At 40.7% G+C, this 25764-nt stretch overlaps 1 protein-coding gene across 9 annotated transcripts in view; it reads left to right on the top strand.

The window, feature by feature from the left end:
* The window catches only part of Klhl3 (kelch like family member 3), a 111158-nt gene extending 87137 nt beyond the window's left edge, over positions 1-24021 (top strand). For 8 of the 9 annotated variants that reach the window (XM_010614114.3, XM_010614113.3, XM_010614111.3 and 5 more), the window contains 4 exons: positions 1761-1889; positions 17380-17520; positions 19565-19708; positions 23193-24021. In XM_010614114.3, the coding sequence (XP_010612416.1) occupies positions 1761-1889; positions 17380-17520; positions 19565-19708; positions 23193-23221 (443 nt within the window). In that variant the 3' untranslated portion in view covers positions 23222-24021. Of the gene's footprint in view, positions 1-1760; positions 1890-17379; positions 17521-17967; positions 19709-23192 lie in introns of those variants that run through there. The other variant, XM_010614110.3, reaches the window with a different exon arrangement.
* Positions 24022-25764: the final 1743 nt, after the last annotated feature.

Here is a 25764-nt window from a genome sequence, read left to right as displayed (position 1 = left end):
AGAAACCTTGAGTGGATCTTCTTTTTTTTTTTAAACCAATGCAGGGTTGGCATGGATAATGAAGGTTAGAGGAGGTGCCTTAATGGTAGTGGCTGAAATACTTTCCTGACAAAGCGTTTCAATGTGGAAGAAGTGCTCTCTTGTAGCAGGCCATGTGAATATGGAGGACACTTGGAGAATTTTTTTCTCTTGCCCTCCTGAATCTGAAGTTCTGTAGGCTGCGGATCACACTGGGGCAGAAGAATCCAGTTTACAGGTTTGGTGAGAGCATCTAGGGAGGAAGTGTAGGTAGATCCAACTCTCTCTACCAGTCTGTTTTATTCTCCTCCATCCCATCATCTCATTACCGTGGCCCTGAAGTTACAATGACACCAGAAGCACATGGAAGAAGTCAGGATAATTTGCGCCTGGCTGCCTGAAAGAATCCTTGCTCATGGAAAAGGGCAGTGAGAGTCAGAATTCCAGCAGAAGATCCCAGTGAAGCAAGAATGTGTGTCTCAGAGATGGTCACATTGAGCGGCGAACACAGGGCAAGTGGCCTGGACCCCGGAGAAGATGCCCAGCTTCATTTTGTTTTGCTTTGATATTGGGGAGAGCAGAGCTGCAAGGGAGGCATCTCTTTTCCAGAAGGGCCATCTGAGAAGTCTTTGGGGCAGAAAACAAAAGTAGACTCAGTAACAATAGAAGAAATAGTTTTACATTTGCTATATCAGTAGCCCTGATAGACCACAGTTTTGAGTCTAGGAATCTTTCTAACTTAAAATAACCACACATTTTCACATTCTAGTTGTGCTTTTGGAATTAGGAAAGCACATAATATCCAAGAACTGTTGATTAAGTAGTCCTGTTAAATGGATTTGCATTTGGTGGTGTTTATTTGGCCTGCAGCTAGTGTACAGGATCCTTGCTATAACTCAGTTCCCCCGTAGATCTGAGATCCACAGGTGACATAGGGCTTCTCCCCCTGCCTGCTATAGAAGGAACTGTCCCATTATATTCTTAGACTAAATATTAAACCCAAAGTGTTTGAATCTCTGCCCTCAAACACCTCGAGTACAGTACCAACTTTCTGCATCCTTGTTTGACCTCCTTCCCCTCTGTCCGCAAGCCCCCAGTGGAAATGAAGCTCTTTGATAGCAGCTTAATTCTGTTTTCATTTTAAAATGAATGATGGTATTCCAGGGTGACGATGTACCCTGAAGAAAAATACTAGACAATTCAGCCTGGAGTGTACACGGGATGCCCCATTCCCACACTCAACCTGCCAGAGTTATGAGAGGCAAAACAATGGCTAAGACCGTAGTTGGGTTCTCACTGAAGAATATTTTTTTTCATATTTATCCCATTGCTCTAGTGGGCCTTTTAGCCAGGAAGTTGGCTACCGGGTTATAGCTGAGAATCGTCTAGGTTTCTGTCTGTCCATTGCTGGTGCCTTGCTTTAGAGACATCTCAACCTAGTTCACCAGCAAGAATGTGTTGTACCCCCTGATGCCATGTCACAGCTTGGCAGTGGACATTTGAGGTTCTCGTTCAGAAAGATTCAGAATGACTTTTATAGAACTCATGGCTTATGAGCAGGCAGAAGGCAGGAATGTGGAGCTTCCTCAGTTTTGGGAATAGGTTGGGGTTCCCCTGGAGAAAGGGGGCCCAGAGCTGGTTTAGCTACCGATGTCCCAGTGGGTTACAGACAGGGCGTCAGCCAGACTCCAGGTCCTGGTGGATGTTCCTGGCACAGCCCTCAGCCATGTTGTCTGTTCCAGGGAAGCTGTATGCCGTCGGGGGTTACGATGGGGCTTCCCGCCAGTGCCTGAGCACAGTGGAGCAGTACAATCCGGCAACCAACGACTGGACTTATGTGGCAGACATGAGCACCCGCCGCAGCGGCGCAGGTATGGTGCAGGGAGGCACCCAGGGCGCAGGTTCTCTTTGTGTGGTTCACAGCTGTTCTTGAACCCAACAACTTAACGTTATGTATTATTCATTTTTTCCTTTTACTGCATATAATCCCGCAAGCACCCACGCAGCTAGACCTAGCAGTTATTCATAAACCTTTCCCAGAGGATCCCTTTTCTAGCGGATGGAATGTCCAAGGTTCTCTTTTTTATCATCCCTTCTGTTTCTGTTTCTATGTCTCTTGAACGTGAAGGCTTATCATGAGCCAGGCACTGTCCTAGTATATCATTTCTATATCTCAACATATTTGATCTTTACCTGAAAGGTAGGCACAGATATTAATTACCCTTACCAGATCTTGAAAGTAAGTCTACCAGGGGTTGAACAGTTTGCGTATAGTTGTAGAATTAGTAGCTGGCAGGGTGAGGTTTCTTTCTCCAAATTAGACTTTTTCTTGTTGTATTTTTTTAAAGTTAATTTTATTGGTTCATTTTAGGTATACAAAATAATGACATTCATCATTGGAAATTTGCACCTTTACATACTCTATCTTGGTTCTTATTTTTTTCCCCATTACCCTATCCTCCCTACAACCCCTCCACTCCCCCTATTTACAAAGACTTTGTTTCCATTTTTTCCTTTTCTCATATTAATTCCATTCTCTTTCTCCTACCCCTCCCACTTCCCATTGCCCTTTACACCTTTTCTTCCTATTTCACATGATCTATTATACCTTTTGATCCTTATTTACACTTTTCAGTTTCTCACACCAGAGAAACTATTCAGTGTTTACACGTGTCCTATTTATTTTACTTAAGAGTATAGCCTCAATGTGCATCTATTTAGCTATAAATGTCTCTAATTTTTCATTCTTTATGGCTGAGTAGCACTCCATTTTATTTTTTAAAACCCCACATTTTCTTTATCCAGTCTCCAGCTGATGGGCAATTGGGCTGTTTCCAAGTTTTAGCTATTACAAATTGTACTGTTATGAACATGGGTGCACATATATCACTGTAGTATGATTCTTTTAATACTTTTGAGAAGATGGCTAGCAGGGAAATAGCTGGGTCAAATGGGACCTCCAATCCAAGTTCTTTGAGGTATCTCCATACTTATTTGCACAGTGGTTGCACTAGTCTACACTCCCACCAGCAGTGGAGCAGAGTTCTTTTTTTCTCCCACAGCCCCACCAGCATTTGTTAATTGGTTGATTTCTTGATAGCAGCCATTCTTTCTGGGGTGGGGTAATCTCAGTGTTTTCATTTACATTTCCTGAATGACCGGTGATGTTGAACAATTTTTCATATGTTTATTTGCTATTTCTACTTCTTTGTCTGAGAAATATCTATTCATTTCAGATGCCCATTTTTGGATTGGGTCTTTAAATAGGGGAGGTCTGATTTTTAAAGTTCTTTATATATTCTAGATAGTAGCCCTTTGTCTGAGGAACAGCTGGATGAAAATTTTTTCCCACATTGTGTGTTGTCTCTTCACACTATTGGTTGTTTCTCTTGCTGTGCAGAAGCTTTTTAATAAGAAGAGACGCCACTTGTTGATTCTTTGTGCTAGTTCATGGGTAACTGAGGTTTTGCTCATGAAATCTTCTCCTATGCCAATGTCTTCAAGAGTTCTACTTAGTCTCTCTTCCAGCTGGTTTAGTGTTTCTGCTTTAATATTTAGATCTTTAATCCATTTCGATTTTAGTTTAGGGCATGGTGAGAGATAAAGCTTTAGTTTTAATCTTTGACAAATTGAAACCCAGTTTTTCCAGCACCATTTATTAAAGAGGCTGTCTTTCCTCCAGTGAGGGTGTTTGGCTTCTTTGTCAAAGGTGACGTGGCTGAGTGTGTCTGTTGTTCTTTCTGCATCTTTTTTTAAAAAATACTTTTTTATTGGTACATTTTAGATATATAAAACAATTACATTCATCCCTGGGATCTTTACATGACATATCTTGGTTCTTATTTTTTCCTCATTCCCTTAGCCTCCCTTCCCCCCTCCACCTTTCCCTACTAACAAAGACTTTGTTTCCATTTTTTTCCTTTTCTCTTATTTTTTCTCTTCCCTTTTTAACCTTTCCCCTACCCCTCCCATTTGGCCAATACCTTTAGACCTTTTCTTCCTATTACACAATATCAGTTATGCATTTTTGACCCTTATTTACACTTTTAGCTTATCACAGCAGAGAAAGTATATGGTATTTATATGTGTGTCTTATTTATTTCACTTAAGAGTATGTCCTCAATGTGCATCCACTTAGCTATAAATGTCTCTGGTTTCTTGTTCTTTATGGCTGAGTAGTACTCCATTTTATTAAAACAACAACAACAACACATCTTTATCCTGTCTCCAGCTGATGGGAAATTGGTCTGTTTTCAAGTTTTAGCTATTACAGACTGTGCTGTTATGAACATGGGTGCACATAAATCACTGTGGTATGATTCTTTTAATATTTTTGAGAAGATAGCCAGCAGGAAAAAAGCTGGGTAAAATGGGATTTCCAATTCTAGTTGTTTAAGGTATCTCCACATTGATTTGCACAGGGATTGCACCAGCCTGCACTCCTACCAACAATGAAGAAGGGTTTCCTTCTCCCCACACCCCCGCCAGCATTTGTTATTGGTTGATTTCTTGATAGCAGCCATTCTTTGTGGGGTAAGGTGGAATCTCAGTGTTGTTTTCATCTGCATCTCTTGAATGACCACTAATATTGAATGTTTTTTCATATACTTATTTGCTGTTTTTACTTCTTTATCTGAGAAATGTCTGTTAATTTCAGATGCCCCTTTTTAAATTGGGCTTTATATTTATTTGGTGGGAGTCTGATTTTTTTTTTTTTTAGTTCTTTATATATTCTAGATAGTAGACCTTTGTCTGAAAAATAGCTGGTAAATTTTTTCCCCCACATTGTAATTTGTCTCATTGCTCTGTTGGTGGTTTCTTTTGCAGTGCAGGAGATTTTAAAAAGATGAGATCCCAGTGATGTGTAATATTTTTTCATATATTTACTTGCTGCTTTTACTTCTTTGTCTGAGAAATGTCTGTTCATTTGAGATGCTCATTTTTGAATTGGGTCTTTATATTTGGGGGGCTGATTTTTTTAGTTCTTTATATATTCTAGATAATAGTTCTTTGTCTGAGAAGCAGCTGGTAAAAATTGTTTCCCACATTTTAGGTTGTCTTTTAGTTATGTTGATGGTTTCTTTTGCAGTGCAGAAGCTTTTTAATAAGGTGAGATCTCAGTTGTTGATTCTTTCTGCTAGTTCCCGTGCTACTGAGAATTTGTTCATAAAGTCTTTTCCTATGCCAATGTCTTCAAGAATTCTGCCTAACTTATCTTCCAGCAAGTTTAGTGTTTCTCTTTTAATATTTAGATCTTTAATCCACTTGGATTTTAGTTTAGTGCATGGTGTAAGATAAATGTCTAATTTTAATCTTTGGCAGGTTGAAATCCAGTTTTTCCAACACCATTTCTTAAAGAGGCTATCTTTGCTCCAGTGAGGATGGTTGGCTCCTTTGTCAAAGATGAGGTAGCTGAGTACATCTGGAGGTGTTCCTGTATCTTCCAGTGTATTCCACTAATCCTCAGGTCTGTTTCTTTGCCAGTATCATGCTTTTTTTTTTTCATCACAGTCGCTTTGTAGTATAGCTTTAAATTGGGAATTGTGATACTCCCTGCCATGTCTCTGATGCCTAGAATGGCTTTTGCTATTGTAGGTCTCTTTCTGGTTCCAGATGAATTTTTGTATTGTTTTCTCTAGTTCTGTGAAACATACTGTTGGGATTTCAATAGGGATTGCATTGAATCTGTATAGCAGTTTTGGAAGTATGGCCATTTTCAATATATTGGTTCTTTTTACCCAGGAACAAGGGATATCTTTCTATTTTCTTATATCCTCTTTAATCTCCTTTTTCAGTGTTGTATTTTTCACTGTAGATGTCTTTTGCTTCTTTCATTAGATTGATTCCTAAATATTTCTTTTTTTAATGCTATTGTGAAAGGGATTGTTTCCCTATTTTCTCTATCAATGAGTCTGTTATTTGGGTACAAGATGGCTATTGGTTTTTGAGTGCTTACCTTGTATCCAGCTACTCTACTGAATCTGTCATTTAAGTCTAGAAGTCTTTTGGTGGTGTTTTTGGGGTACTTTATGTAGAGTATCATGTTTTAAGCCAATAATGACTATTTAACTTCTTCCTTTATCATATTTATTGATTTTATTTCTTTCTCTTGTCTAACTGCTGTGGCTAATGTTTCCAAAACTATATTGAATAAGAGGGGTGATGGTGGGCATCTTTGTCTTGTTCTTGTTTTTAGCATGAAGGTTTTCAGTTTTTGACCATTTAGTATAATGTTGGCCTTTGGCTTTTCAAAGACAGCCTTTATCAAGTTGAGATAAAGACCATCTATCCCAATTTTCTGCAGGGTTTTTTCAACTAATGAGTGTTGAATTTTGTCAAACGCCTTTTCTGCAATTATTGAGATGATCATATAGTTTTTGTCCTTGACTCTGTTAATATAGTATATTACATTTATTGATTTATATATATTGAACCATCCTTTCATCCCTGGGATAAATCTTACTTGGTCATGGTGTATGATATACTTGATGACCTTCTGTATTCTGTTTGCCAGTATCTTATTGAGGATTTTTGCATCTATGTTCATTAAGGAGATTGGCCTTGTAGTTCTCTTTTTTGGTTGATTCTTTCCCTGGTTGTGGAATCAAAGTAACACTTGCTTCTAGGAACGAATTTGGAAGTACTGCTCCCGTTTCAATTTCATTGAAAAGTTTAAAGTGGCAGTAGTTCTTCTCTGAATGTCTTGTAGAATTCAGCATTGAATCCATCAGGACCTGGGCTTTTCTTTGTTGGTAAATTTTTAATTACATTTTCAATTTCACTGATTGCGATTGGGGTGTTTAGAATTTTTATATCTTCTTTTTTCAATTTTGGTATTCATATGTATGTAGAAATGTGTCCATTTCTTCTGTGTTTTTCATTTTATTAGAGTACAGATTTTTGAATTAGGTACTGATGATCCTCTGGCTTTCTGTTGAGTCTGTTGTGTCTTCACCTTTTTCATTCCTAATTGCATGGATTTGAGCCTTTTCTTTCCTTTTTTTGATAAGGTTGGCTAAAGGTTTATCAAATTTATTCTTTCAAAAAGCCACCTTTTGATTCTTTGTTTTTTATTTCATTCTCTTAGTCTCTATTGCACTGATTTCTGCTCTGATCTTTATAATTTCCTCCCTTGTAGGAACTTTAGGTTTGTCTTGCTCTTCTTTTTCTAGAAGCTTAAGATTCAGCTTTAGGTTGTTTATTTTTACTCCCTCTGTTTTCCTAGTGTGGGCATTCACTAGTATAAATTTCCCTTGTAGAACTGCTTTCATTGTGTCCCATAATTTCCTTTATGTTGTATTGACATCATCTTTTATTTGTACAAACTGTCTAATTTCTTTTGTGACCCCTTTGGTTTTTCAGGAGAGTGTTCTTTAATTTCCATGTGTTTTTGAAGTTCTTGCAGTTTCTTTTGCTATTGATCTCCAGTTTAATTGCACTATGGTCTGATAATATATGTGGGATAACTTTAGCTTCTTTACATTTACTTAAACATGTTACGTGGTCTGTTTTGGAGAATGACCCATGTGCAGCTGATAAGAATGTATATTCTGATTTTGTGGGATAGAACACTGTGTAGATGTTTGTTAAGTTCATTTGTTCAAAAACTTGGTTCAGTTCTAGTATTTTGTTGTTGATTTTTGTCTAGATGACCTGTTTATTTGTGACAGTGGACTATTTAGGTGCCCTCCTATAATTGTATTAGTTCTTATTTGGTTTTGTTTGTCCCTTAATACTTGTTTTGTATAGTTGGGGGAATTAGTATTTGGTGCATATATATTTATGTTTGTCAGCCATTCCTCTTGGATTGTTCCCTGTACAAGGATGTAGTGACCTTCTTTGTCTCTCTTAATTACTTTTGGTTTGAAATTTACTTTGTCTGCAAATGAGATAGCTACTCCTGCTTTTTTCTGGGCTCCTTTAGCATGGAGAACTGTTTTTTATCGTTTTACTTTCAGTCTGTGAGTTTTCTTTTTGAACTAGGTGCGTTTCTTGTATACAGCATATTGTTGGATTTTGCTTCTTAATCCATTCTGCCAATTTCTTTTGATTGGTGAATTGAGGCCATTAACATTGATGGTTATAACTGATATTTATTGACTTATCATCATTGTGTTATCCTGTTGTTGGCTCTTTTTAATTTTTTCTGCTTCTCCCTTTAATTTCTTGCCTTGCCTGCTGGATTTGCTCTGTTGGGCCTCATAGAGTTTTGATCCTCTTTTTCTAGGATATTATTTAGAATTGTTTGGAGTGCTGTTTTGGTATTCATGAAGTTTCTCAGGTTTCTTTGTCATGGAAGTATCTTATTTCCCCATCAATTTTGAAAGACAGGATACATCAGTCTAGGTTGGAGGTTGTTTTCTGTTAGGGCTTGAAATACCTCACTTCAGGCTGTCCTTGACTTGAAGATTTGTGTTGAAAAGTGTGCTATGATTCTGATGGGCTTTCCTTTGCATGAGATTTGCTTCTTTTCTCTAACTGCTTTTAGTGTTTTGTTCTTCTGTTTGGTATCTGAGATCTTATTATATGTATATGTGTACATTATTTTACCATGGCTAGTTGGTGTCCTATATGCCTCGCTTATCTGTATGTCAAGTTGTTTTGCTCTGTTTGGGAAGTTTTCTATCATTAATTCTGTGAACAGTTTTTTTTTTTTTTTTGTCATTTGTACTTTCTCCTGCTTTTCGTGGACAACTATCAGTCTTATATTATTCTTCTTTGTATCATCTAGGAGCTGTTGGATCGATTTCTCATGTTCCTTTATTATTTTTAAGAGATCTCTCTTTTCATGGTCATTGATCTCCATCCTTTCTTCTATATCTGATATCCTGTCATCAGATTGGGTCAGTCTGTCATGTAAACTTTCAATAGAGTTTTTAATCTCCTGGATATCTGTTTGAATCTGTTTCATGGATTTCATTTCCTTCCTATTTTGGGCATTCATGTTTTCAATTTCTTTCCTATGTTGGGCATTCATGGCTTCTATCAGTCCTGAACTCATCTATTTTTTAAAAAAAATCTGTTTCTGTTCTAGAGTCTCTCATCATATCATACATTCTGCTCACCATCTGTGTAGTTATCTGGGAAATTATTTCCATTCTGAATTTTTCTAGAGCCTCATTTATCTGTTTTGTTACTTCTTGTGCTATAAGTTAAGGGTGTCCAGGTGGTTGATTATCTGACTTTTCTACCTCATTTTCCCCAGAATTTGCCTTTTGTGAGTTGGATGTCTGTGTTTGTGCTCGAGCCTTGTTTGAATGTCTTTCCATTTCTATTTTTGCTGTTGATACTGTCCATTTGATACATGGGTTAATACTTCCATCTACCTGTTACAGCTTGTCTTTAGGATTTGAGTGTCTAATGACTCTGAGGCAATCTCTTTTTCATTATACCAGAAAGGATAACTGATTAGATCAATCACAACATCTTAGCAGCACAAACATATGCATCACAACAGTCAGCCACACAAAAGCATCAAGCACAATTTAGAAAATGATAATATGTGGTAATTTTTAATGTATCACCTTTAAATGTGTGAATTAAACAAAAATCAAGGCTAGAGCTCAGGACAATGGCCTTTATGACCCCCCCTGTGCCTCTGTGGTGTGAATCCAGGTACCAGCATAGCCAGGAGGCCAGAGGTGCATGTGGGGTGGGTGTGATGGCTGTGAGGGAGCTGCTGGTGCCCGTGCGGCTCTGTCTCTTACCAGTCTGCTGCCAAGGTCAGGTGGCTGTGTTGCAAGCTGCCTATTTCTGCAATCTTCTAATCTGTTCTACTGGTCCTGTTTCTTTGCCAGTACCTTGCTGTTTTTAATCACAGTAGCTTTGCAGTATAGTTTCAAGTTGGGGATTGTGATACCCCCTACCTTGTCTTTATTGCCAGCACTTGCTTTTGTTATTCTAGGTCTCTTCTTGTTTCAAATGAATTTTTGGATTGTATTCCCAAGGTCCATGCAGTATGTTGCTGGAATTTCAATTGGTATTGCATTGAATCTATATAGCATTTTTGGAAGTATGGCTATTTTGAATATGTTGATTCTTCCTTCCCAGGAGCAAGGATGTCTTTCCATTTTCTGATATCCTCTTCAATCTCTTTTTTCAGAGGGTTATAGTTTTCAGAGTAGAGGTCTTTGATTTCTTTCATTTGGTTGTTTACTAGGCATTTCAAATTTTTTGGATGCTATTGTAAAAGGAATTGATTGCCCCATTTCTTTCTCTGTGAGTCTTTTGTTTGTGTATAGGAAAGCAATTAATTGTGTTGACCTTGTATTAACTACTTTACTGAATTTGCTTATTAAGTCTAGAAGACTTTTGGTGGAGTTCTTGGGGGTCTTATAAATAGAGTATCATGTTGTCTGCAAATACTGACATTTTAACTTCTTCATTTCCTATCTTTATTCCTTTTTGTCTCTTTCTCTTGTCTAATTGCTGTGGCTAATGTTTCCAATACTATATTTAACAGGAGTGGTGAGAGTGGACATCCTTGTCTTGTTGATTTTAATGTGAAGGATTTCAGTTTTTGACCAATCCTTCATTTTTGAAGGATTTAGTCTGTTATTGACTGTTGGTTTTTCATAGATGGCTTTTATTGGATTGATGTAGAGACCATCTATTCCAATTTTTTGTGGGGCTTTTTCCATGAATGCATGTTGGATTTTGTTGAATGCATTTTCTGCATCTATTGAGATGATCATATGGTTTTTGTCCTTGGTTCTATTAATATAGTGTATTGCATTTATTGATTTGCATATGTTGAACCATCCCTGCATCCCCCACTTGGTCAGGGTATATGATCTTTTTTTTTCTTTTTAGTACTGGGGATTGAACTTGGGTCCTTGCTCTTGTGAGGCAGGCGGTGGAAGCATTGAGCCAAATCCCCAGCCAATCTTCTTTATAATCATTCTATTTGCCAATATCTTATTAAGGATTTTTTGTATCTATGTTCATTAGTGAGACTGGCCTATAGTTTCTCTTTTTTGGTTGGATCTTTCCCTGTTTTGGGGATCAAGGTGAGGCTTGCTTCCAGGAATGAATTCAGGAGTATCACTTCCCTTTCAATTTGTTTGTTTGTTTGATTCTTTCTTTTTTTAAAGAATAGGTTTGTTTATTGACAGTAATTTCATAAGTATTCTAAAGAAATCTTCTAAATTTAAAAATATTTAAAATCAGTTCTCATTGGCAAAATTCCCTTTCAATTTCATTGAACAGTTTAAATAGTAGTGGCAATAGTTCCTCTCTAAATGTCTTGTAGAATTCATCAGTGAAGCCATCAGGCCCTGGGCTTTCTTAGTTGGCAAATTTTTAATTACATTTTCAATTTCTTTGATTGATATTGGGTTGTTTAGCATTTTTAGGTCTTCTTCATTTAACTGTGGTAATTCATATGTATCTAGGAATCTGTCCATTTCTTCTGTGTTTTCCACCTTATTGGTGTATAGGTTCTCTAAATAGGTGTTGATGATCCTCTGGATTTCTACTGGGTCCATTGTAATTTCACCCTTTTCATTTCTAATTGCATGGATTGGATTTGGGTCTTTTCTTTCCTTTTTTGAATAAGGTTGGCTAAGGGTTTGTCAATTTTGTTTATTCTTTCGAAGAACCAATGCTTGGCTTCATTGATTTTTTTGTATTGTTCTCTTAGTGTCCATTGCATTAATTTTTGCTCTGATCTTCATAATTTCCTCCCTTGTGTCAACTCTGAGTTTGTCCTGTTCTTCTTTTTCTAGAAGCTTGAGGTTCAGCATCGAGTTGTTTAATGAGCTTGCTTGGAGTTCCTAATATGAGTATTCACTACCATGAATTTCCCTCAAAAAACTGCTTTCATTGTGTCCCGTAGATTCCAATATGTTACACTGACATCGTTCTTTAATTGTAGGAACTGTCTGATTTCTCCTTTAATTTCCTCTGTGACCCATTTTTTAATTCAGAAATGTGTTGTTCCATTCCATGTGTTTATGAAATTCTTTCTGTTTCTTTTGCTATTGATCTCCAATTTCATTGCACTGTGGTCTGATAATATACAGGGCATAACTTCAGTTCCTTTGCACTTACTTAAACGTGTTGTATTATGGAGTATGTGGTTTGTTTCAGAGAATGATCTATGTGCAACTGAAAAGAATGTGTATTCTGATTTTGTGGAGTGGAACATCTATAAATATCTGTTAAGTTCATTTGTTCAAGAGTTTGATTTCGTTCTGCTATTTTTGTCTAGTTGATCTACCTATTTGTGACAGTGGGGAATTGAGGTCCCCCACTACTATTTTATTAATGTTTATTTGACTTTTTATGTCCATTATTATTTATTTTATATAGTTGGACACACTAGTGTTTGGTGCATATATATTTATGATTGTCATCTCTTCCTCTTGGATTGCTCCCTTAACAGCGATGTAGTGTCCTTTTTGTCTCTCTTAATCAGTGTTAATTTGAAATCCATTTGATCTGCAAAGAGGGTAGCTACTCCTGCTTTTTTGGGGGGTTCCTGTCTCATGGAGTATTGTTTTCCACCCTTTAATTCTCAGTCTGTGAGTTTCTTTTTGAATTAAGTGTGCTTCTTGTATGTACCACGTTGTTGGATATTGCTTATTGACCCATTCTGTCAGTCTATTTCTTTTGATTGGTGAATTGAGACCATAAACATTGATGGGTATAACTGATATTTATTGACTTACCCTTGTCATGACTTTTCTTTTTGTTGAATTCTCCCCTTCTCATTTAATTTCTTATTGTGCCTGATGGATTCATTCTGCTGGGCTTCCTGGGCTTGTGATCCTCCTTGTCTTTTCCCTAGTATATTGTTTAAAAAATTTTCAAGTGCTGACTTGGAATTCATGAAGTTTGTAAGATGCTCTTTGTCATGAAAGTATCTTATTGTTCCATCAGTTTTGAAAGTTTTTTTGGTGGGGTGCACCAGTCTGGGTTGGAGGTTGTTTTCCTTTAGGACTTGAAATACATCACTCCAAGCTCTTCTCGCCTTGAGGGTTTGTGTTGAGAAGTCTGCTGTGATTCTGATTGGCTTTCATTTGTGTGTGATTTGTTTCATTTCTCTAACTGCTTGTAGAATTTTGTTCTTCTGTTGGGTTCTTGGAATCTTAACTGTTATAAGCCTGTGTGTAGATTTTTTGATCAGGGCTAGTTGGAGCCCTATATGCCTCACTTATCTGTATGTCATGTTCTTTCTCCCTGCTTGGGAAGTTTTCTGCCATTACTTTTGTGAAGTTTTTGTTTGTTTGTTTTTTATGTTGTGTGCATTCTCTCCTGTTTCTTCATCGGCTCCAATGATGTTATTCTTCTAAACATTATCTATCAGATGCTGGATTGATTTCTCATGGTCCTGTAGTATTTTTAAGACATTTTTATTTTCCTGGTTACTAATTGCAATTCTATCTTCTATATCTGAAATTCTGGACTCCCATTGACTCATTCTCCTGCATAAACTTTCAGTGGAGTTTTTAATCTCTTGGAAATCTGTTTGCATCCATCTTACAGATTCCATTTGTTTCCTATGTTGGGATTCCATAACGTTTCTCAGCTCCTCTATGTTTTTTTTAATCTGTGCCCACTCTAGATTTACTAATCGTCTTGCACTATACACACAATCTCTGCTGTTATCTGAGAAATTATTTCCGATTTCATTATTTTCCAGATTCTCTTTTGTTGCCAGCTCAGGGAGTCCAAGTGGATGAGTATCAGATTGTATCATCTCATTTCCTTTTGGGGTTGCCTTAGGTGCTCTGGAAGTCTGGTTTTGAGACTTGTGTAGGTGTCTACTTATTTCAATAGATGCAGCCAGCTGTCCCTTTTTTGAAACAACTTTTTGGTCACTCAGTGGTCTTCACTTCTTAGCAAGCCACTGGGTGGCCTTTCTCTGCTGCTCCCCAGTGCACTTCAGAATGATTGCCATTTTGATCCCTGACCTGACCTGTCATCAGGGTGGGCTTCTGGCTAGGGCCTGAGCATACTTGGGATAGTATCTAGGCATGCCTGTGGCTATTTAGCTTTGTCTGGGAGGACCTTTGTCTGGGGCAGTGCACCCCAGTCTCTGGTGTCTGAACAGACTTGTGGTTAGCGTCTCTGCGCACTTACTGATGGGATCTGGGTGAGTCTCTGGCTGATGCTGTGTACCTGTGCAGCTCTTTTCCAGGTGGACGTTTGGCGTGGGCCTGTGTGGCCTAGCCGCTGGGGTCAGGGTGTGGCCCTCGCCGGATCTGCCTGCAGCCCCACCATTCTGGTCCTCACCATTGCCCGCCCTGTATTTTTGTTGTTGTTGTTGTTGTTACAGGCTGGCCTCAAACTCATGGCAATCCTCCTTCCTCAGCCTCCCATGAGTGCTGGGATTACAGGTGTGCACAACCACATCTGGCTCAATCTAGATTTTTAAGTCTGCAAATAATCAGTCTCATTTCTGTGAGGTAGTAGGACCAGCCTAGCTGTCCCTAGCTTGAGGTGATACAATTCATCTTGCCTGTCTGAAGTTTCTGTCTGGGAGTTGAAAGCCAATCTTATTAATGTAATCATATTTAGAAATAAACCTATACCACCCCCCTCATATCTCAGCCCCCTCCTCAAAAGGGAAAGAGAATGACCTTCCAGTAGTTTTCTGCTTTGGATTCTTGTGGGAAGACCAGGGGTTCAGTAGTGTTTTGGGATCTTTCAAGAGCTATAGCAGTAGCTCCTGTTTCTCTTCTTTGTCTCCCCATCATTCCAGACACTCAAGAAAAGGGCCTGAGAAGAAGGAGGAATCTCTGGATGTGGTTGCTATGATGTGTGCTGACTGATATCCAGTGTGGAGCTGAGGGGAAGGCAGCCATGACTCCTATTCTCAGTTATTCCTTTCTCTTGCAGTTTTGACTATAGAATTGCGATCACGTTTTATAGTACCAAACACATGACTACTTTCTCAGAACTCCTTAAAAATTATGCTGTGTTAATATTTCGTCTGCTGATGACATAAGAAAAATCTGTATGATACCCTGAACACCCAGGGGTCAAAGACCCTATCTTTTGGCTGCCATTTAAGAATCATCTCTGCTTAGAGTGCTGTCTTTGAGGAAGCTTGTCTCCATGGATCTTCACAGGTTTGCCCTTCTTGAATGTGGATCAAGTGCCAAGAAATCAAGAAATCTGTCCTTCCTTGCTGGGTCTTCTGTAACTTTCCATGTTTCCTTTGTGTGTCCCTTCCCCAATTCTGGCCTTGAATTCTTCTGAGGATGTGATATGAGCGGGTTGCAGCAAATGTTCCAGAATGGCTAGTTCAATTCAGAAATTCCTTGATTCTTTCCTTTCATAAAACTATAATTTCTATTTCTAAAGTTGGTAGAGTCTTGTTCGTATTTCTTAAAAACTTCAGATTTTAACTTGAGACCTGAGAGCAAATGTGCATGGCTCATTTGGACTGAGGCTGTGCACATGGAGCTCTGTGACTGTTCCTCTCCAGTGGAAGTGTGGTGAGGCAGCTCAGGGGACCAGGACATCCCAGCTGCCTTTGAACATCCAGGTGTACCCTATGTGCAGGTGGAGCTGCCTCTGGAAACCACAGCTGCTTTGTCTCTGTGACCTCTTTAAGGGTGGTTGCTGGATAGATATCACTCAGCCTGGTTCTTGCCTCTCCCCTAGGCTTGGGAGCCCTGGATTGTGTAATCTTTGCTTCTATGTCCTTGGGAGGTAAATGGCCTTGACATAGGGAATGAACTCTTTCCTCAGATCATTGTCTGAGCCCTGGCTTCAGGCTTCCTGGTCTACCTTTCTGCAGTACTTCACTTTCCTAAGATGTAAGGAGGTCTCCCCTGTAGAGTTGGGAGTCTGCATACTAGTTGTGGTGGATATATATATATATATTTTTTTTTTGTTTGTTTGTTTGTTTGTTTGTTTTGTTTTGTATGTGTGTGTGGCTGAATACCCAGGGACTAAAGGCCCTGTCTTCTGCCTGCCTTAGGTCCCATGAGGCACCCAGAAGCCCCATGGCTGTAGCCCAGAACCTCTTCAGTTATGATTCTGCATCAGGCCCCTGAGGGAAGTGGCAGAGTTGCCAGGATAGTGGTGAGCCAGAGTGCCTGGCTTTTTCAGCAGGGTGTGGGCAACATCCACCTATGGTGAGGGGGAAAGTGGCCATCTCAGGATTTCAGAGGTGAGGCAGCTTTGGAATCTACTGACTTAGTAAGTAAATCTACACCCCTTTCCTAGTCATTGTTGATATGACAGCACCATCTGCTGTTAGTACAGGGCAACTGCTAGGAATAAATGGTTTCTAGCAAATTGCCGGAGGGAATTTTATATATTTGTCTTTCATAAAGTGTCTGCTAAGAACCTACCACTTCCAAGCACAGGGAAATAGATAAGGACAAGACATAAGAGTTCCTGTCCATATGAAGTTTATGTTCTGCAAATCCCGTTGTTGGATCTGAAACCTGGCTGCACCTCCCCATTTCCTAAGGAATTTTTTCAGGCTCCTGACAAGTATCTGGGAGCAAGGCCCTGGAAGCTGCCTTTTCAGGAGCTCACAGCTCACAGATGCAGTCTGTCATAGAGGATATTGGTCCATGGGAACCACTGAGCTATTCCAACTCTCCCCATATAAGTGAGGCAACTGAGGCTCAGACAGGGAAAGAGCACCCCGCAGGGCCATTCAGGGGGCTGAACCCAGCTGTTCCAGCTGCCAGATCATTTACTTTTTCTAGGTGCCACCATCCCCCTCTATGACTTTTATCTCCTTTTATCTCTTTACCCAATACTTGTAAATGATGCCATTTTGGTGCTCTTCTCAGGCTGACCAGAACCATGAATACTGTAATTAATGCCTTTTACTGTCCAGGTGGAGAGAAGTGGACAGGAAGAACAAGACCACCAGGGAGGGCTCCCAAACAATGATCTCCTGCTGTGTGGCTACGTCCAATTTTTAACTCTTTTTATTCAACCAATATAAGCCAAAGTAATACAACATTGTGGGAAAACGAGGCAATATGATAGGCAAAAAGGAAAAACACATGTAATTGTATTGCCTGGAATTAACCACTGGTAATGTTTGATGTTTGGTATATTTCTTTTAGTCTCTCTTTCCTGTCACTTATCAAACTTCCTCCCATATATATATATATCTATATATATCTCCATGTACGTATGTGTGTATGTATTTTTAAAAGGTTTCATTTGCTTTATATTTCAACATTTGCCAGTTGCCAATCTTATGTGGAGGCAGGCAGGGTATCATTATGTTTGTTTTACAGATGAGGACACTGAGGTCCAAGGAGACAAAACTGACCCCCCCCACGTCTCCCTGCTGGCAATGGCTGTCCAGGACTGGACACCTGGCCTCCTGGTTTCCATAGCCCGCTTGAGGCTGGGACCCTGTGCTCTGCCTTTCAGGGGTTGGGGTGCTCAGCGGACAGCTGTATGCCACAGGAGGCCATGATGGACCCCTGGTGAGGAAGAGCGTGGAGGTTTATGACCCTGGAACAAACACCTGGAAACAGGTGGCAGACATGAACATGTGCCGGCGCAATGCAGGTAATGTTACTGCTGTCTCCTTCCTCCCTTTGGGGTCTTTTCTCCTGGAATGTAGACAGTAGCTCTGAGTGAAAGGAAGAGAGGAAAACCTGTCAGGGTCTGGAGCTCAGCTTGGGTTCTAAACAGGAAGCATCTGTTTGCTCAGTACGCTCTGCTTTAGGGAGAAGGGAGCTTGAGACCAACAAAGCTTCGCCACAAGATCCCCAGATAGGTGCAGAGGGTGGGGTCCCTTATCTCCAGTGACCTGTAATAACTTACTGCATACAATTGGGAAAAACCAGAAAAGCTCTGTGGTTGCCACTAGCTTCCCTCTCCTCCAGTGGCTTTGCTGGTTTCTGCGCACAAGGCTGGGTAGATGTGGGCCAATGTTGATTTTGTGTCTTATTTGCCAGTGCCTGGCTAGGAGAGCCTCTTACTTTTAACTGAATCCAGTCTCTTTCCTTGCAGGGAGAGTCAGATCCGTGAGTGATTCTCCAGTGGAGCCACTTTCTTTATTTCCTTCTTTGTACTTCCTGTCTCTCCTTTTCTTCCCTTCCCTTCCCCTATTCCTTCCTGTAGGAATGCTTCACCATGGAGTGCATTTATATTTCTCACAGCCTGACACTCCTATCAAGTGACTTTTCTTAGACCATAGGCCTTTGGGTCATGTCCGGTGTTGTATATTTTGCTTTGTGCCTCCTTGTTCTGGGAAAGTGTTGGATTATCCCACCTTCCCAGGCTGAAATGCAAACAGGTGACTTTCAGGCAGTTTATTTCCTTTATTCTCATAAATTCTGTTTGCTAAACCTATTTGTGGCTGAGTTGTTGGAGGTGTAAACAGAGGGGGAATATACTAATTTACTCATTGCTTAAAACTGTTGTAATAAAACTTGGCATTTGGCCTTAGACCACATGAGCAAGGAATTACAGCTAGCCTATCGGGAGCCTGAGAATTAAGTTAAGATGTAAATGTGAGTACATATACACATTCACACATAGTTATTTCTGTTAGCAAAAATGAAATCACACTGAAACAGAGTTATAATCTGCTTTTTAAAACTCACTTTGCCATCTTTCATCAACATCTTATTATAACAGTAATTTACACGATATTTTAATTCCTGTATCATAATTTAAACAACCAGTATATTACTATGCACTTAGGTTATTTCCAACTTTTGCATACTCTAAGCTATGCTTTGGTCATTATAAATGATTCTTATAGTAGAATCAATACACACATTTAAAATCTTTTCTTTATAATAAAACATCAGAAGTGGAATTTTGAGTTATAGGGAGCACCTAAGTTTTAGATGTCATCCAGAAAGGTGGTCCATTTTATCCTCTGACTGATATTTGAGAGTATCTTCATCAACAATAATTATTATTTTTTAGAGGAGCACCACTCTATAAAAGTGGCAACACTCCCTTATTCTCATTTTATAAAAACAGAACTTATTGGACTGTTATCTTTTAAAGTCTGGATGAATACATATTCTTACTCTTCAGAACCAACTTCATGAGACTTTGCCCACAAACAAGCTTCTTCTGGGATCAGGAGGGGAGGGGAGCCTCCACCCCGTGTAAATTTAGATCCCTGTCCTATGTGAGGGGTGTAGACACAGCCATTAGTATATGTACCTGGGACAGATCCAACACAGGACAGATCCAACGCAGAGTTTACGGGGGAAAAGCCGACAAGCAGAACATTAGTAGTGTGCACGAATTTCCCGAATTATCTCATTTCCTAGCTTGTGAGGTCTATGTGTTTCGTGGACAACTTCTCATAGAGCAGTAGTGTCTGTACCCACAATCGAATGCGGGCAGAGACGGCCCCTGTGTGAGTGACGGTGTAGTAGTGACAGTTCCCTGGTGAAGAAATCACCCTGTTAGAAAAGGGGATCCTTGGAGCCTGGGGGTTGTTGGCCGCATGTTCTCCCATTGCGCAGGCTCAGACCTGTGGAGCCAAATCTCCAGGGTCACTGAGAAGGGAAGAAATGAGCCTCCGAGCCAGCTGGGTACATCATGATCGCTAGTGTTCTTGTGGCTTGTATTCGACTCCCAGGTGTCTGTGCAGTGAACGGCCTCCTGTACGTGGTCGGAGGAGATGACGGGTCCTGCAATCTGGCTTCGGTAGAGTACTACAATCCTGTTACCGACAAATGGACACTGCTGCCAACCAACATGAGCACAGGGCGGAGCTACGCAGGTCAGTGTGTTCAGCCCCGCCCACCCCAGAGGCCACCACCCCAGGGGCAAGGTGGGAAGGGGGCTGTGAACTTGCTGGAGGTGGAACCCTGTGCCTCCTCCAATGCTGGCAGATTATTGCCACCTAGCAGTGCCCCTTCGCTCTGTGTCCATCACAGATGCTAATAATTAGCACTTATTTCCCCTGTGAACCAGAGTGTAGCATCGGAACCTATCTGATCACAGCTGCTACAGAGAACCTGGAGTTTCATTGACATTCCTGATTTTTTAATGTGCCAGGCTCCTAGGTGGTATAAAGAATGGTTCTTGCTCTTTAGAAGCTGGGTTGGAAAGAGCAGGGGAGATACAAGATAATGCACACACAAGCTGTAAGTAGGATGCACTGCCCAACTTGAGGACAGAAGAGACCAGAGAGGGTGATGGCACCCAGGACCTCTTCCTGAAGGAGATGGGCTCCACTGAGCTTTGAGAGTTGGTCACAGCCACACACGCTCTGTGATGAGTGTTCCCTGTCTGTGTTAGGGACGCTGTGGTAGGTGCGGTGTCTACATTAACTCTCATCTTTTCATCAGCCCTCAGCTAAATAGGACTATATCCTATTTTACAGATAACTGAACTGAGCTTTTGAGAGTTTTAACTGGCCACAAACACAGCTAATAAAAGGCAAAGTCAGAATTGAAGCCTAGGTCTTACTTCTAACCATGTCCTGCTCTGGGCTGGGCCAAGAGGCTGGGAGATGTAATGGAAGACTAGTGCGGAGGCCTTTTCTCAGGAAGTACGTGTGCAGGGTTTGGTGAGGTGAAGAGCAGAGGCAGCAGCAGAGTTGATGTTGCTGAGGTCAGAGGTCTATAGAACGACACACAAATGTACATTCATGTTGTAGCTCAGCTCCTTGTGTCTGGAACAGTAGTCCAGACGTCTCTTTATTGAGTACACACCATGTACCTTGCATTATCGCATTATCCTAGGTATTTAAAGGTCATTATCTCATTTAATTCATACCTTGACTGCAGGAGTATTCTTATTCCCACTTTGCATTAGAAAGGCTGGTCATCCCATCTCGTTTGGACATGAGTGCACAGGAGGATTGTGTGGGGCAGACTAAAAGGGTTTTGTATCACACTCTTTCAGCACAAGGCTCCCATTGCAGTGAATTTCCACTTTTTCCCTCCTTAAGGATTTTCCCCCATCTTGTCACATTTTCCTTTGCTAAATATGAAACATTTTAGGTGCTTGTCTTTAGTGCTTCTTTTTGCAGCTGCAGAGGGAAGAGGGGGGCATTTTCTAGGATAAGACAAACAGGCATAGGGAGGGTCCTTCCCCTGGTTGTACCTATGTCTTAATGAGAGGGGAGGACTTTGGTCTGATTTGTTAGAATTTCATATATGTGCTGAATATTTCATGTGCCTTTCTTCATTGTCTATCCACTCAAGAAGTAGGTGAGAAGGAGACAAGCAAATGTGTAAACCTATTGAATGAGTCCATTGTCTTAAAATCTAGGGATCTGCTCTGAAGTACAAAGATATAGAGACATAGTTATTTATTGGAGTGTTACTTATAGCAAACAACTGAGAATTACATAATGCCTGACGTTAGAAAAATAGTTAATCTCTGGAATGTCTTACACCAGATGCATTTTTAATGTCACAAGAAAGTGTTTGCAATAGACTTCTAAGTTAAAGGAGGCCACAAATTTGTATGTATTGTGTGTACTCAGTCCGATGGTCCTGTGTAGGGGGTGAGTAGTAAATAGCTGTAGCTCCTGGAAATGGACATTGGAGTCAGATCCGAATTTGAATTCAAGCTTTGCCACTAGCCCTAGGTTTCCAAGCCAGGTATTCAATCTGAGGGAACCTCTGTTATCTCATTTATAAAATGGGAGTAAAAATTAGACTGAGTCTTTGAGGGCCACTGTGAGAAATGAAATGTGGTAATTTGGAAAGCTCTTAGCACACGGTCTGCCTGGCACTCAACGCTCAGTAGAAGATTGTGATGATTATTAGGAGCTAGGAAAGATTCCAGGAAGATAATGGTGGTTCTCTTTGTATGAAGGGATTAAAGATTTTTTCTTTGTGCTCTACATTTTCCAAAATGAGAATATATTGCTTCTATAACCAAAAGAAAGCTTATATTAAAAAAAGCAAGCCTGGTTAAAAAAAAAATGCTGCTTCGTGAAAGAGTTGTCTGAAGTGGAGATGAGATGCATCAAGGTCAGGCAGCACCTCTTAGCCTAGACTCAGGTGCTGCCTGCTGCTGATATCTATGTCTGGATTATTCTCCAGGGATTAACAGGAAATGGATGTTTTAGCAGCATCTCTCTAATGAGGTATCTTGCACTTTCTTTTAGCAACGTTCTCTTAATTTCACATTCAACCTGATTTTTTAAAAGCTATTGGAATTTGTTAAAATAAGGCTTCAATAACCATCTCGCCTGTAGGCATCTTTTGAGTCAGTAGTTTGTTCAGCAGCTGGTATCAGAAAACCTAACCAATAGCTGTTCACATAAGGAAAGGGATGTATTTGTCCCAGGTTGTAGAAAGCCCATGCTTGGCCTGGCAGCCCATATTGTCATTGAAGAACCAGACTTCTCTCTTCTTCTCCCACCTTTCTCAGGAGCTCCTGCTGCCTCATAGGCCTTGCATGAACATCCCAGGCAGGACAGGGACACCCAATGGTATAGCACTGGCAGACTCACATTTATAGTCTTGGCCAGGACTGAGGCACATGGCGCTTCCAGCTACAAGGCAATCTGAGGAGCTGAGTTTGTTGACCAGTGGAATCTATTGTAGAGGACAAGAAGTAGAAAGGATGTTGGCTGACTCAATTTAAGAGTCTTCCGCAGAGCCTTTGCATTATAGTTTGATTTGGGGTCATGCATGATTCACAAAGTTAGGTGTTGATCCATTTTACTAAAATAGTAACTGTATGAACATGTTTAGAGTGATTATCCATGAAGAGAATTTAGCACTGAAAGGTTCTTACAGTTCAATGACATTAAATAGTATGGGAACTACATCTTATGAGGTAAGTAGCTTTGCTGAAAGGCCACGATGCAAGTTGACGGGTGGCAGGGCTTGGATTGAGACTGTTTTTCTTGCTTCCCTGAAGTCAACTATTCTTTCCACTTCACTCTGCTGTTTTCTAAAAGTGGATATGAATCACCCATTTCTTCTAAAGTGATGTATGCAGAGTTGTGTAGAACCTCTGGGTTTCCAGTAAGAGTAGTAAGCATTGTTAAGCAGGATGCTAGGGTTTGGAGTAGGCGACATCACAACATTAGAAGATCTGTGTGATCTTGCCAACTTGGGGTGTGAGGGACTGTGCTCACGGTTTCAAATGTCATGTAGGAGTAGGGAATCAGCCAGCTGCTCTAAACACAAGATCACCATCCTTCAATATCTGGGTAAAAGTGATACCTATTTCTTTTGACTATGAGTAGGATGACTCGAAGCTGTGATGATAACTTTTTTTCCCTTTCGTGTTAGGTGTTGCTGTGATTCACAAGTCCTTGTGACCCAAATTCCCACTGCCAGGAGATGGAGGATGATGTGGGTGCTACGTGTGACTCAGAGCAGCAGGATCCTAGCAGCTGAATACAACTCACTAGGAGGGTCCGTGGTGGTGTGGGAACCACTCTCCTCTCACTTGGCAGAATGACATTGTCCCTTGCAGTATGGACACTGGCGACCCACCTCCCTAAGGTGCTTTGGCCTCAGCCCTTGGCAGTGGCATTCTGATTGCCCAGGAGCACCTTTGGGCTTTTTTTTTTTTTTGTATTTATATAGGTATTTAGAATGCAGGTGTGCATGTGTGATGCACACGTGTATGTTTGTGTGTAAAACATGGGGTTTTCACTCAGTTGTGGGGTGGGCAGGTATGGTAATCTACTGGATTTCTTTACTACTGATCCTTTCACCATGTTGAAAATGAAATAACAGAAACCTTCTTTCTGGATTTGTCCTATGGGGACACTGAGACTATTAAAGTTGCTGTCTCCTGGAGATCCCGTTGAACAGGTTGGAATTGTACAGAAGTAACTTGCAAGAGGGCAGTTCTGTGTTTGTGCCCACAAGCATGACCTGACTACTGTAACTCTGCTTGCAGAAGAGATGGGGCTTTCTTGAAGCTGTGCCCTGCCCTCCGTGTACTGGACCAGGGAGAAGACGATTCCCATAGTCTTCTTAGCTGCCCTTCCTGGGCTCTAGGAAGCAGATGATGAGAAGCACCCAGTATTCTATCTGGGTCTCTCACTTTTGATGTCATGGATTCCGGGTTTGGAAGATTTTGTTTGTTGAGCAGGAAAAAAAAAAAAAATGAACTATTCACAGTAGCCCCAGGTAACACACTGGAACAAAAAGTACAAGAAGAAAACAAAAAATCAAGATGGTTGAGGATTTAGTCTCTGCTCACAGTCGTCTTAGGGAGGGACCCTGCTTCTGGTTTTTCCCATAATATGACAGTCCCCATTTGTACTTATTGCCCAGGCCTAATTATTTTAGCACCTCATTTTACTCACAAGTGTTCTGGCTTGGAGGACAAGTAAAAGGTCACACTTCCACCAACCCAGAAATAAGTTTGTCTATGGGGTCATGCAAGATTCATTTGGATATTAATGACTTCAAGGGACTATATGGGCTGGGGCTGGCCCTTGGCACTTTGTGATGAAAGTCAAATCTGTCTTATACCCTTATTGCCCTCTTGTGCTTTCCCCTTATTTCAAGGTATGTACCCCGTCCCAAACTGCAGAATTCCCTTCCCTTTGCCTGCACTGTTGGGGAGGAAGTGGCAGTGGGCCCTCGATTTGAGATCTCTTTCAAAGGATACTTGGATTTTATGGGCTGGGGATTTAGCTCAGTGGTTCTGCTGCCTGCCTCACAAGCACAAGGCCCTGAGTTCAATCCCTGGTACCAAAAAACAAAACAAAACAAAAACAAACCAAACAAAGGATACTTGGATTTTAAAAGGGATTTGATAGAGTATTACCAATGATAGGAAGTCAAGCATCTGGAGAGGGAATTTGAGGGAGCATTGGGTCATTTGCATTTAAAAAATATCTTTCAATGTGTGTGGTTCCTAAGCTAGCAAATTGCTTATGTTGGACTTTTCTGGCAGAGGAGGGGAGGTCTTGTGTCTCACGTCTCATCTCAGAGCCAGGGGTTAACTCTCTGTGATGTCAAGGCCCTCCTCTTTGTGATAGTAGATTTAGGATACACCAATGTGTGTTCTAGGCAGATTCTGCAGGAGATTGGCATCCCTCTTTTCCCTGCTGCTGCCCTGCAGTTAGAAACCTAGGAGTCTACCAAGCTCCCCAGCTGGTTGAACACTTTGAATATTTATTGTATATTATGCACTATTGTATACCTCCCCTGAGAATGAATCTTCCTTTTGCAAAGTTAAGCACATGCTGTTTCAGCAAGACATTTGAAGAACACCAAGGTACCTAGGAATTTAGCCTTGAGAAGAGGCTAAGATATCCAGCTTGGGTGGACCCAGAAGAAATGTCTACAGAGGAATCAAGGCATGCTTGAATTAGGCATTCTTGTCTCACCTGGCTACAGAGTTGACTGTGATTTCAGAGCTCTGCCTGGCTCTGAGTTAGAAGCTGATGCAGTGGGCTTTTTGTCCCAGATGTCCTTCCTCCTTCTGCAATGAAGTTTTAAGACTTGCTGGCAAGTGCATATGGTGAGGATAAGGTGGAGGAGCCTGCTGTGTGTGTGTCACACAAGTTCTCCATTATTGATGGAAGGTAAATTCATCTCCTTCACCACGATGGAGAAGCGAGGCTTTTCTGCTTAGGTGGGGAAAGCTAGATTCATGTGTCATTGTCCCAGAGAAGATCCCTCCTTTGGAAACTCGCCAGCCATGTTTTCTGCTTTGGAGTTTTTGCTATAGGTCCCACCTTGCATCTCCCTTCCTAAGAGGCAGTGCCTCTGTTGGTGGTGCTGCAGGGGCCTTGTTCATTTCATCTTCGTGCGTCCTTTTTCAAGGGGACTAGAATACTGGTATGTCATCACAAAAAAGTCAATCTGCTCTAGCTGTCCACAAATCCCACCCCAA

The sequence above is a fragment of the Fukomys damarensis genome, unplaced genomic scaffold (assembly GCF_012274545.1).
Source record: "Fukomys damarensis isolate Sample0158 unplaced genomic scaffold, DMR_v1.0_HiC HiC_scaffold_9, whole genome shotgun sequence".
In the NCBI taxonomy this organism is placed as follows: domain Eukaryota; kingdom Metazoa; phylum Chordata; class Mammalia; order Rodentia; family Bathyergidae; genus Fukomys; species Fukomys damarensis.
Note: the sequence above shows the minus strand (reverse complement) of the source record. Positions and strands in the feature narration are given on the sequence as shown.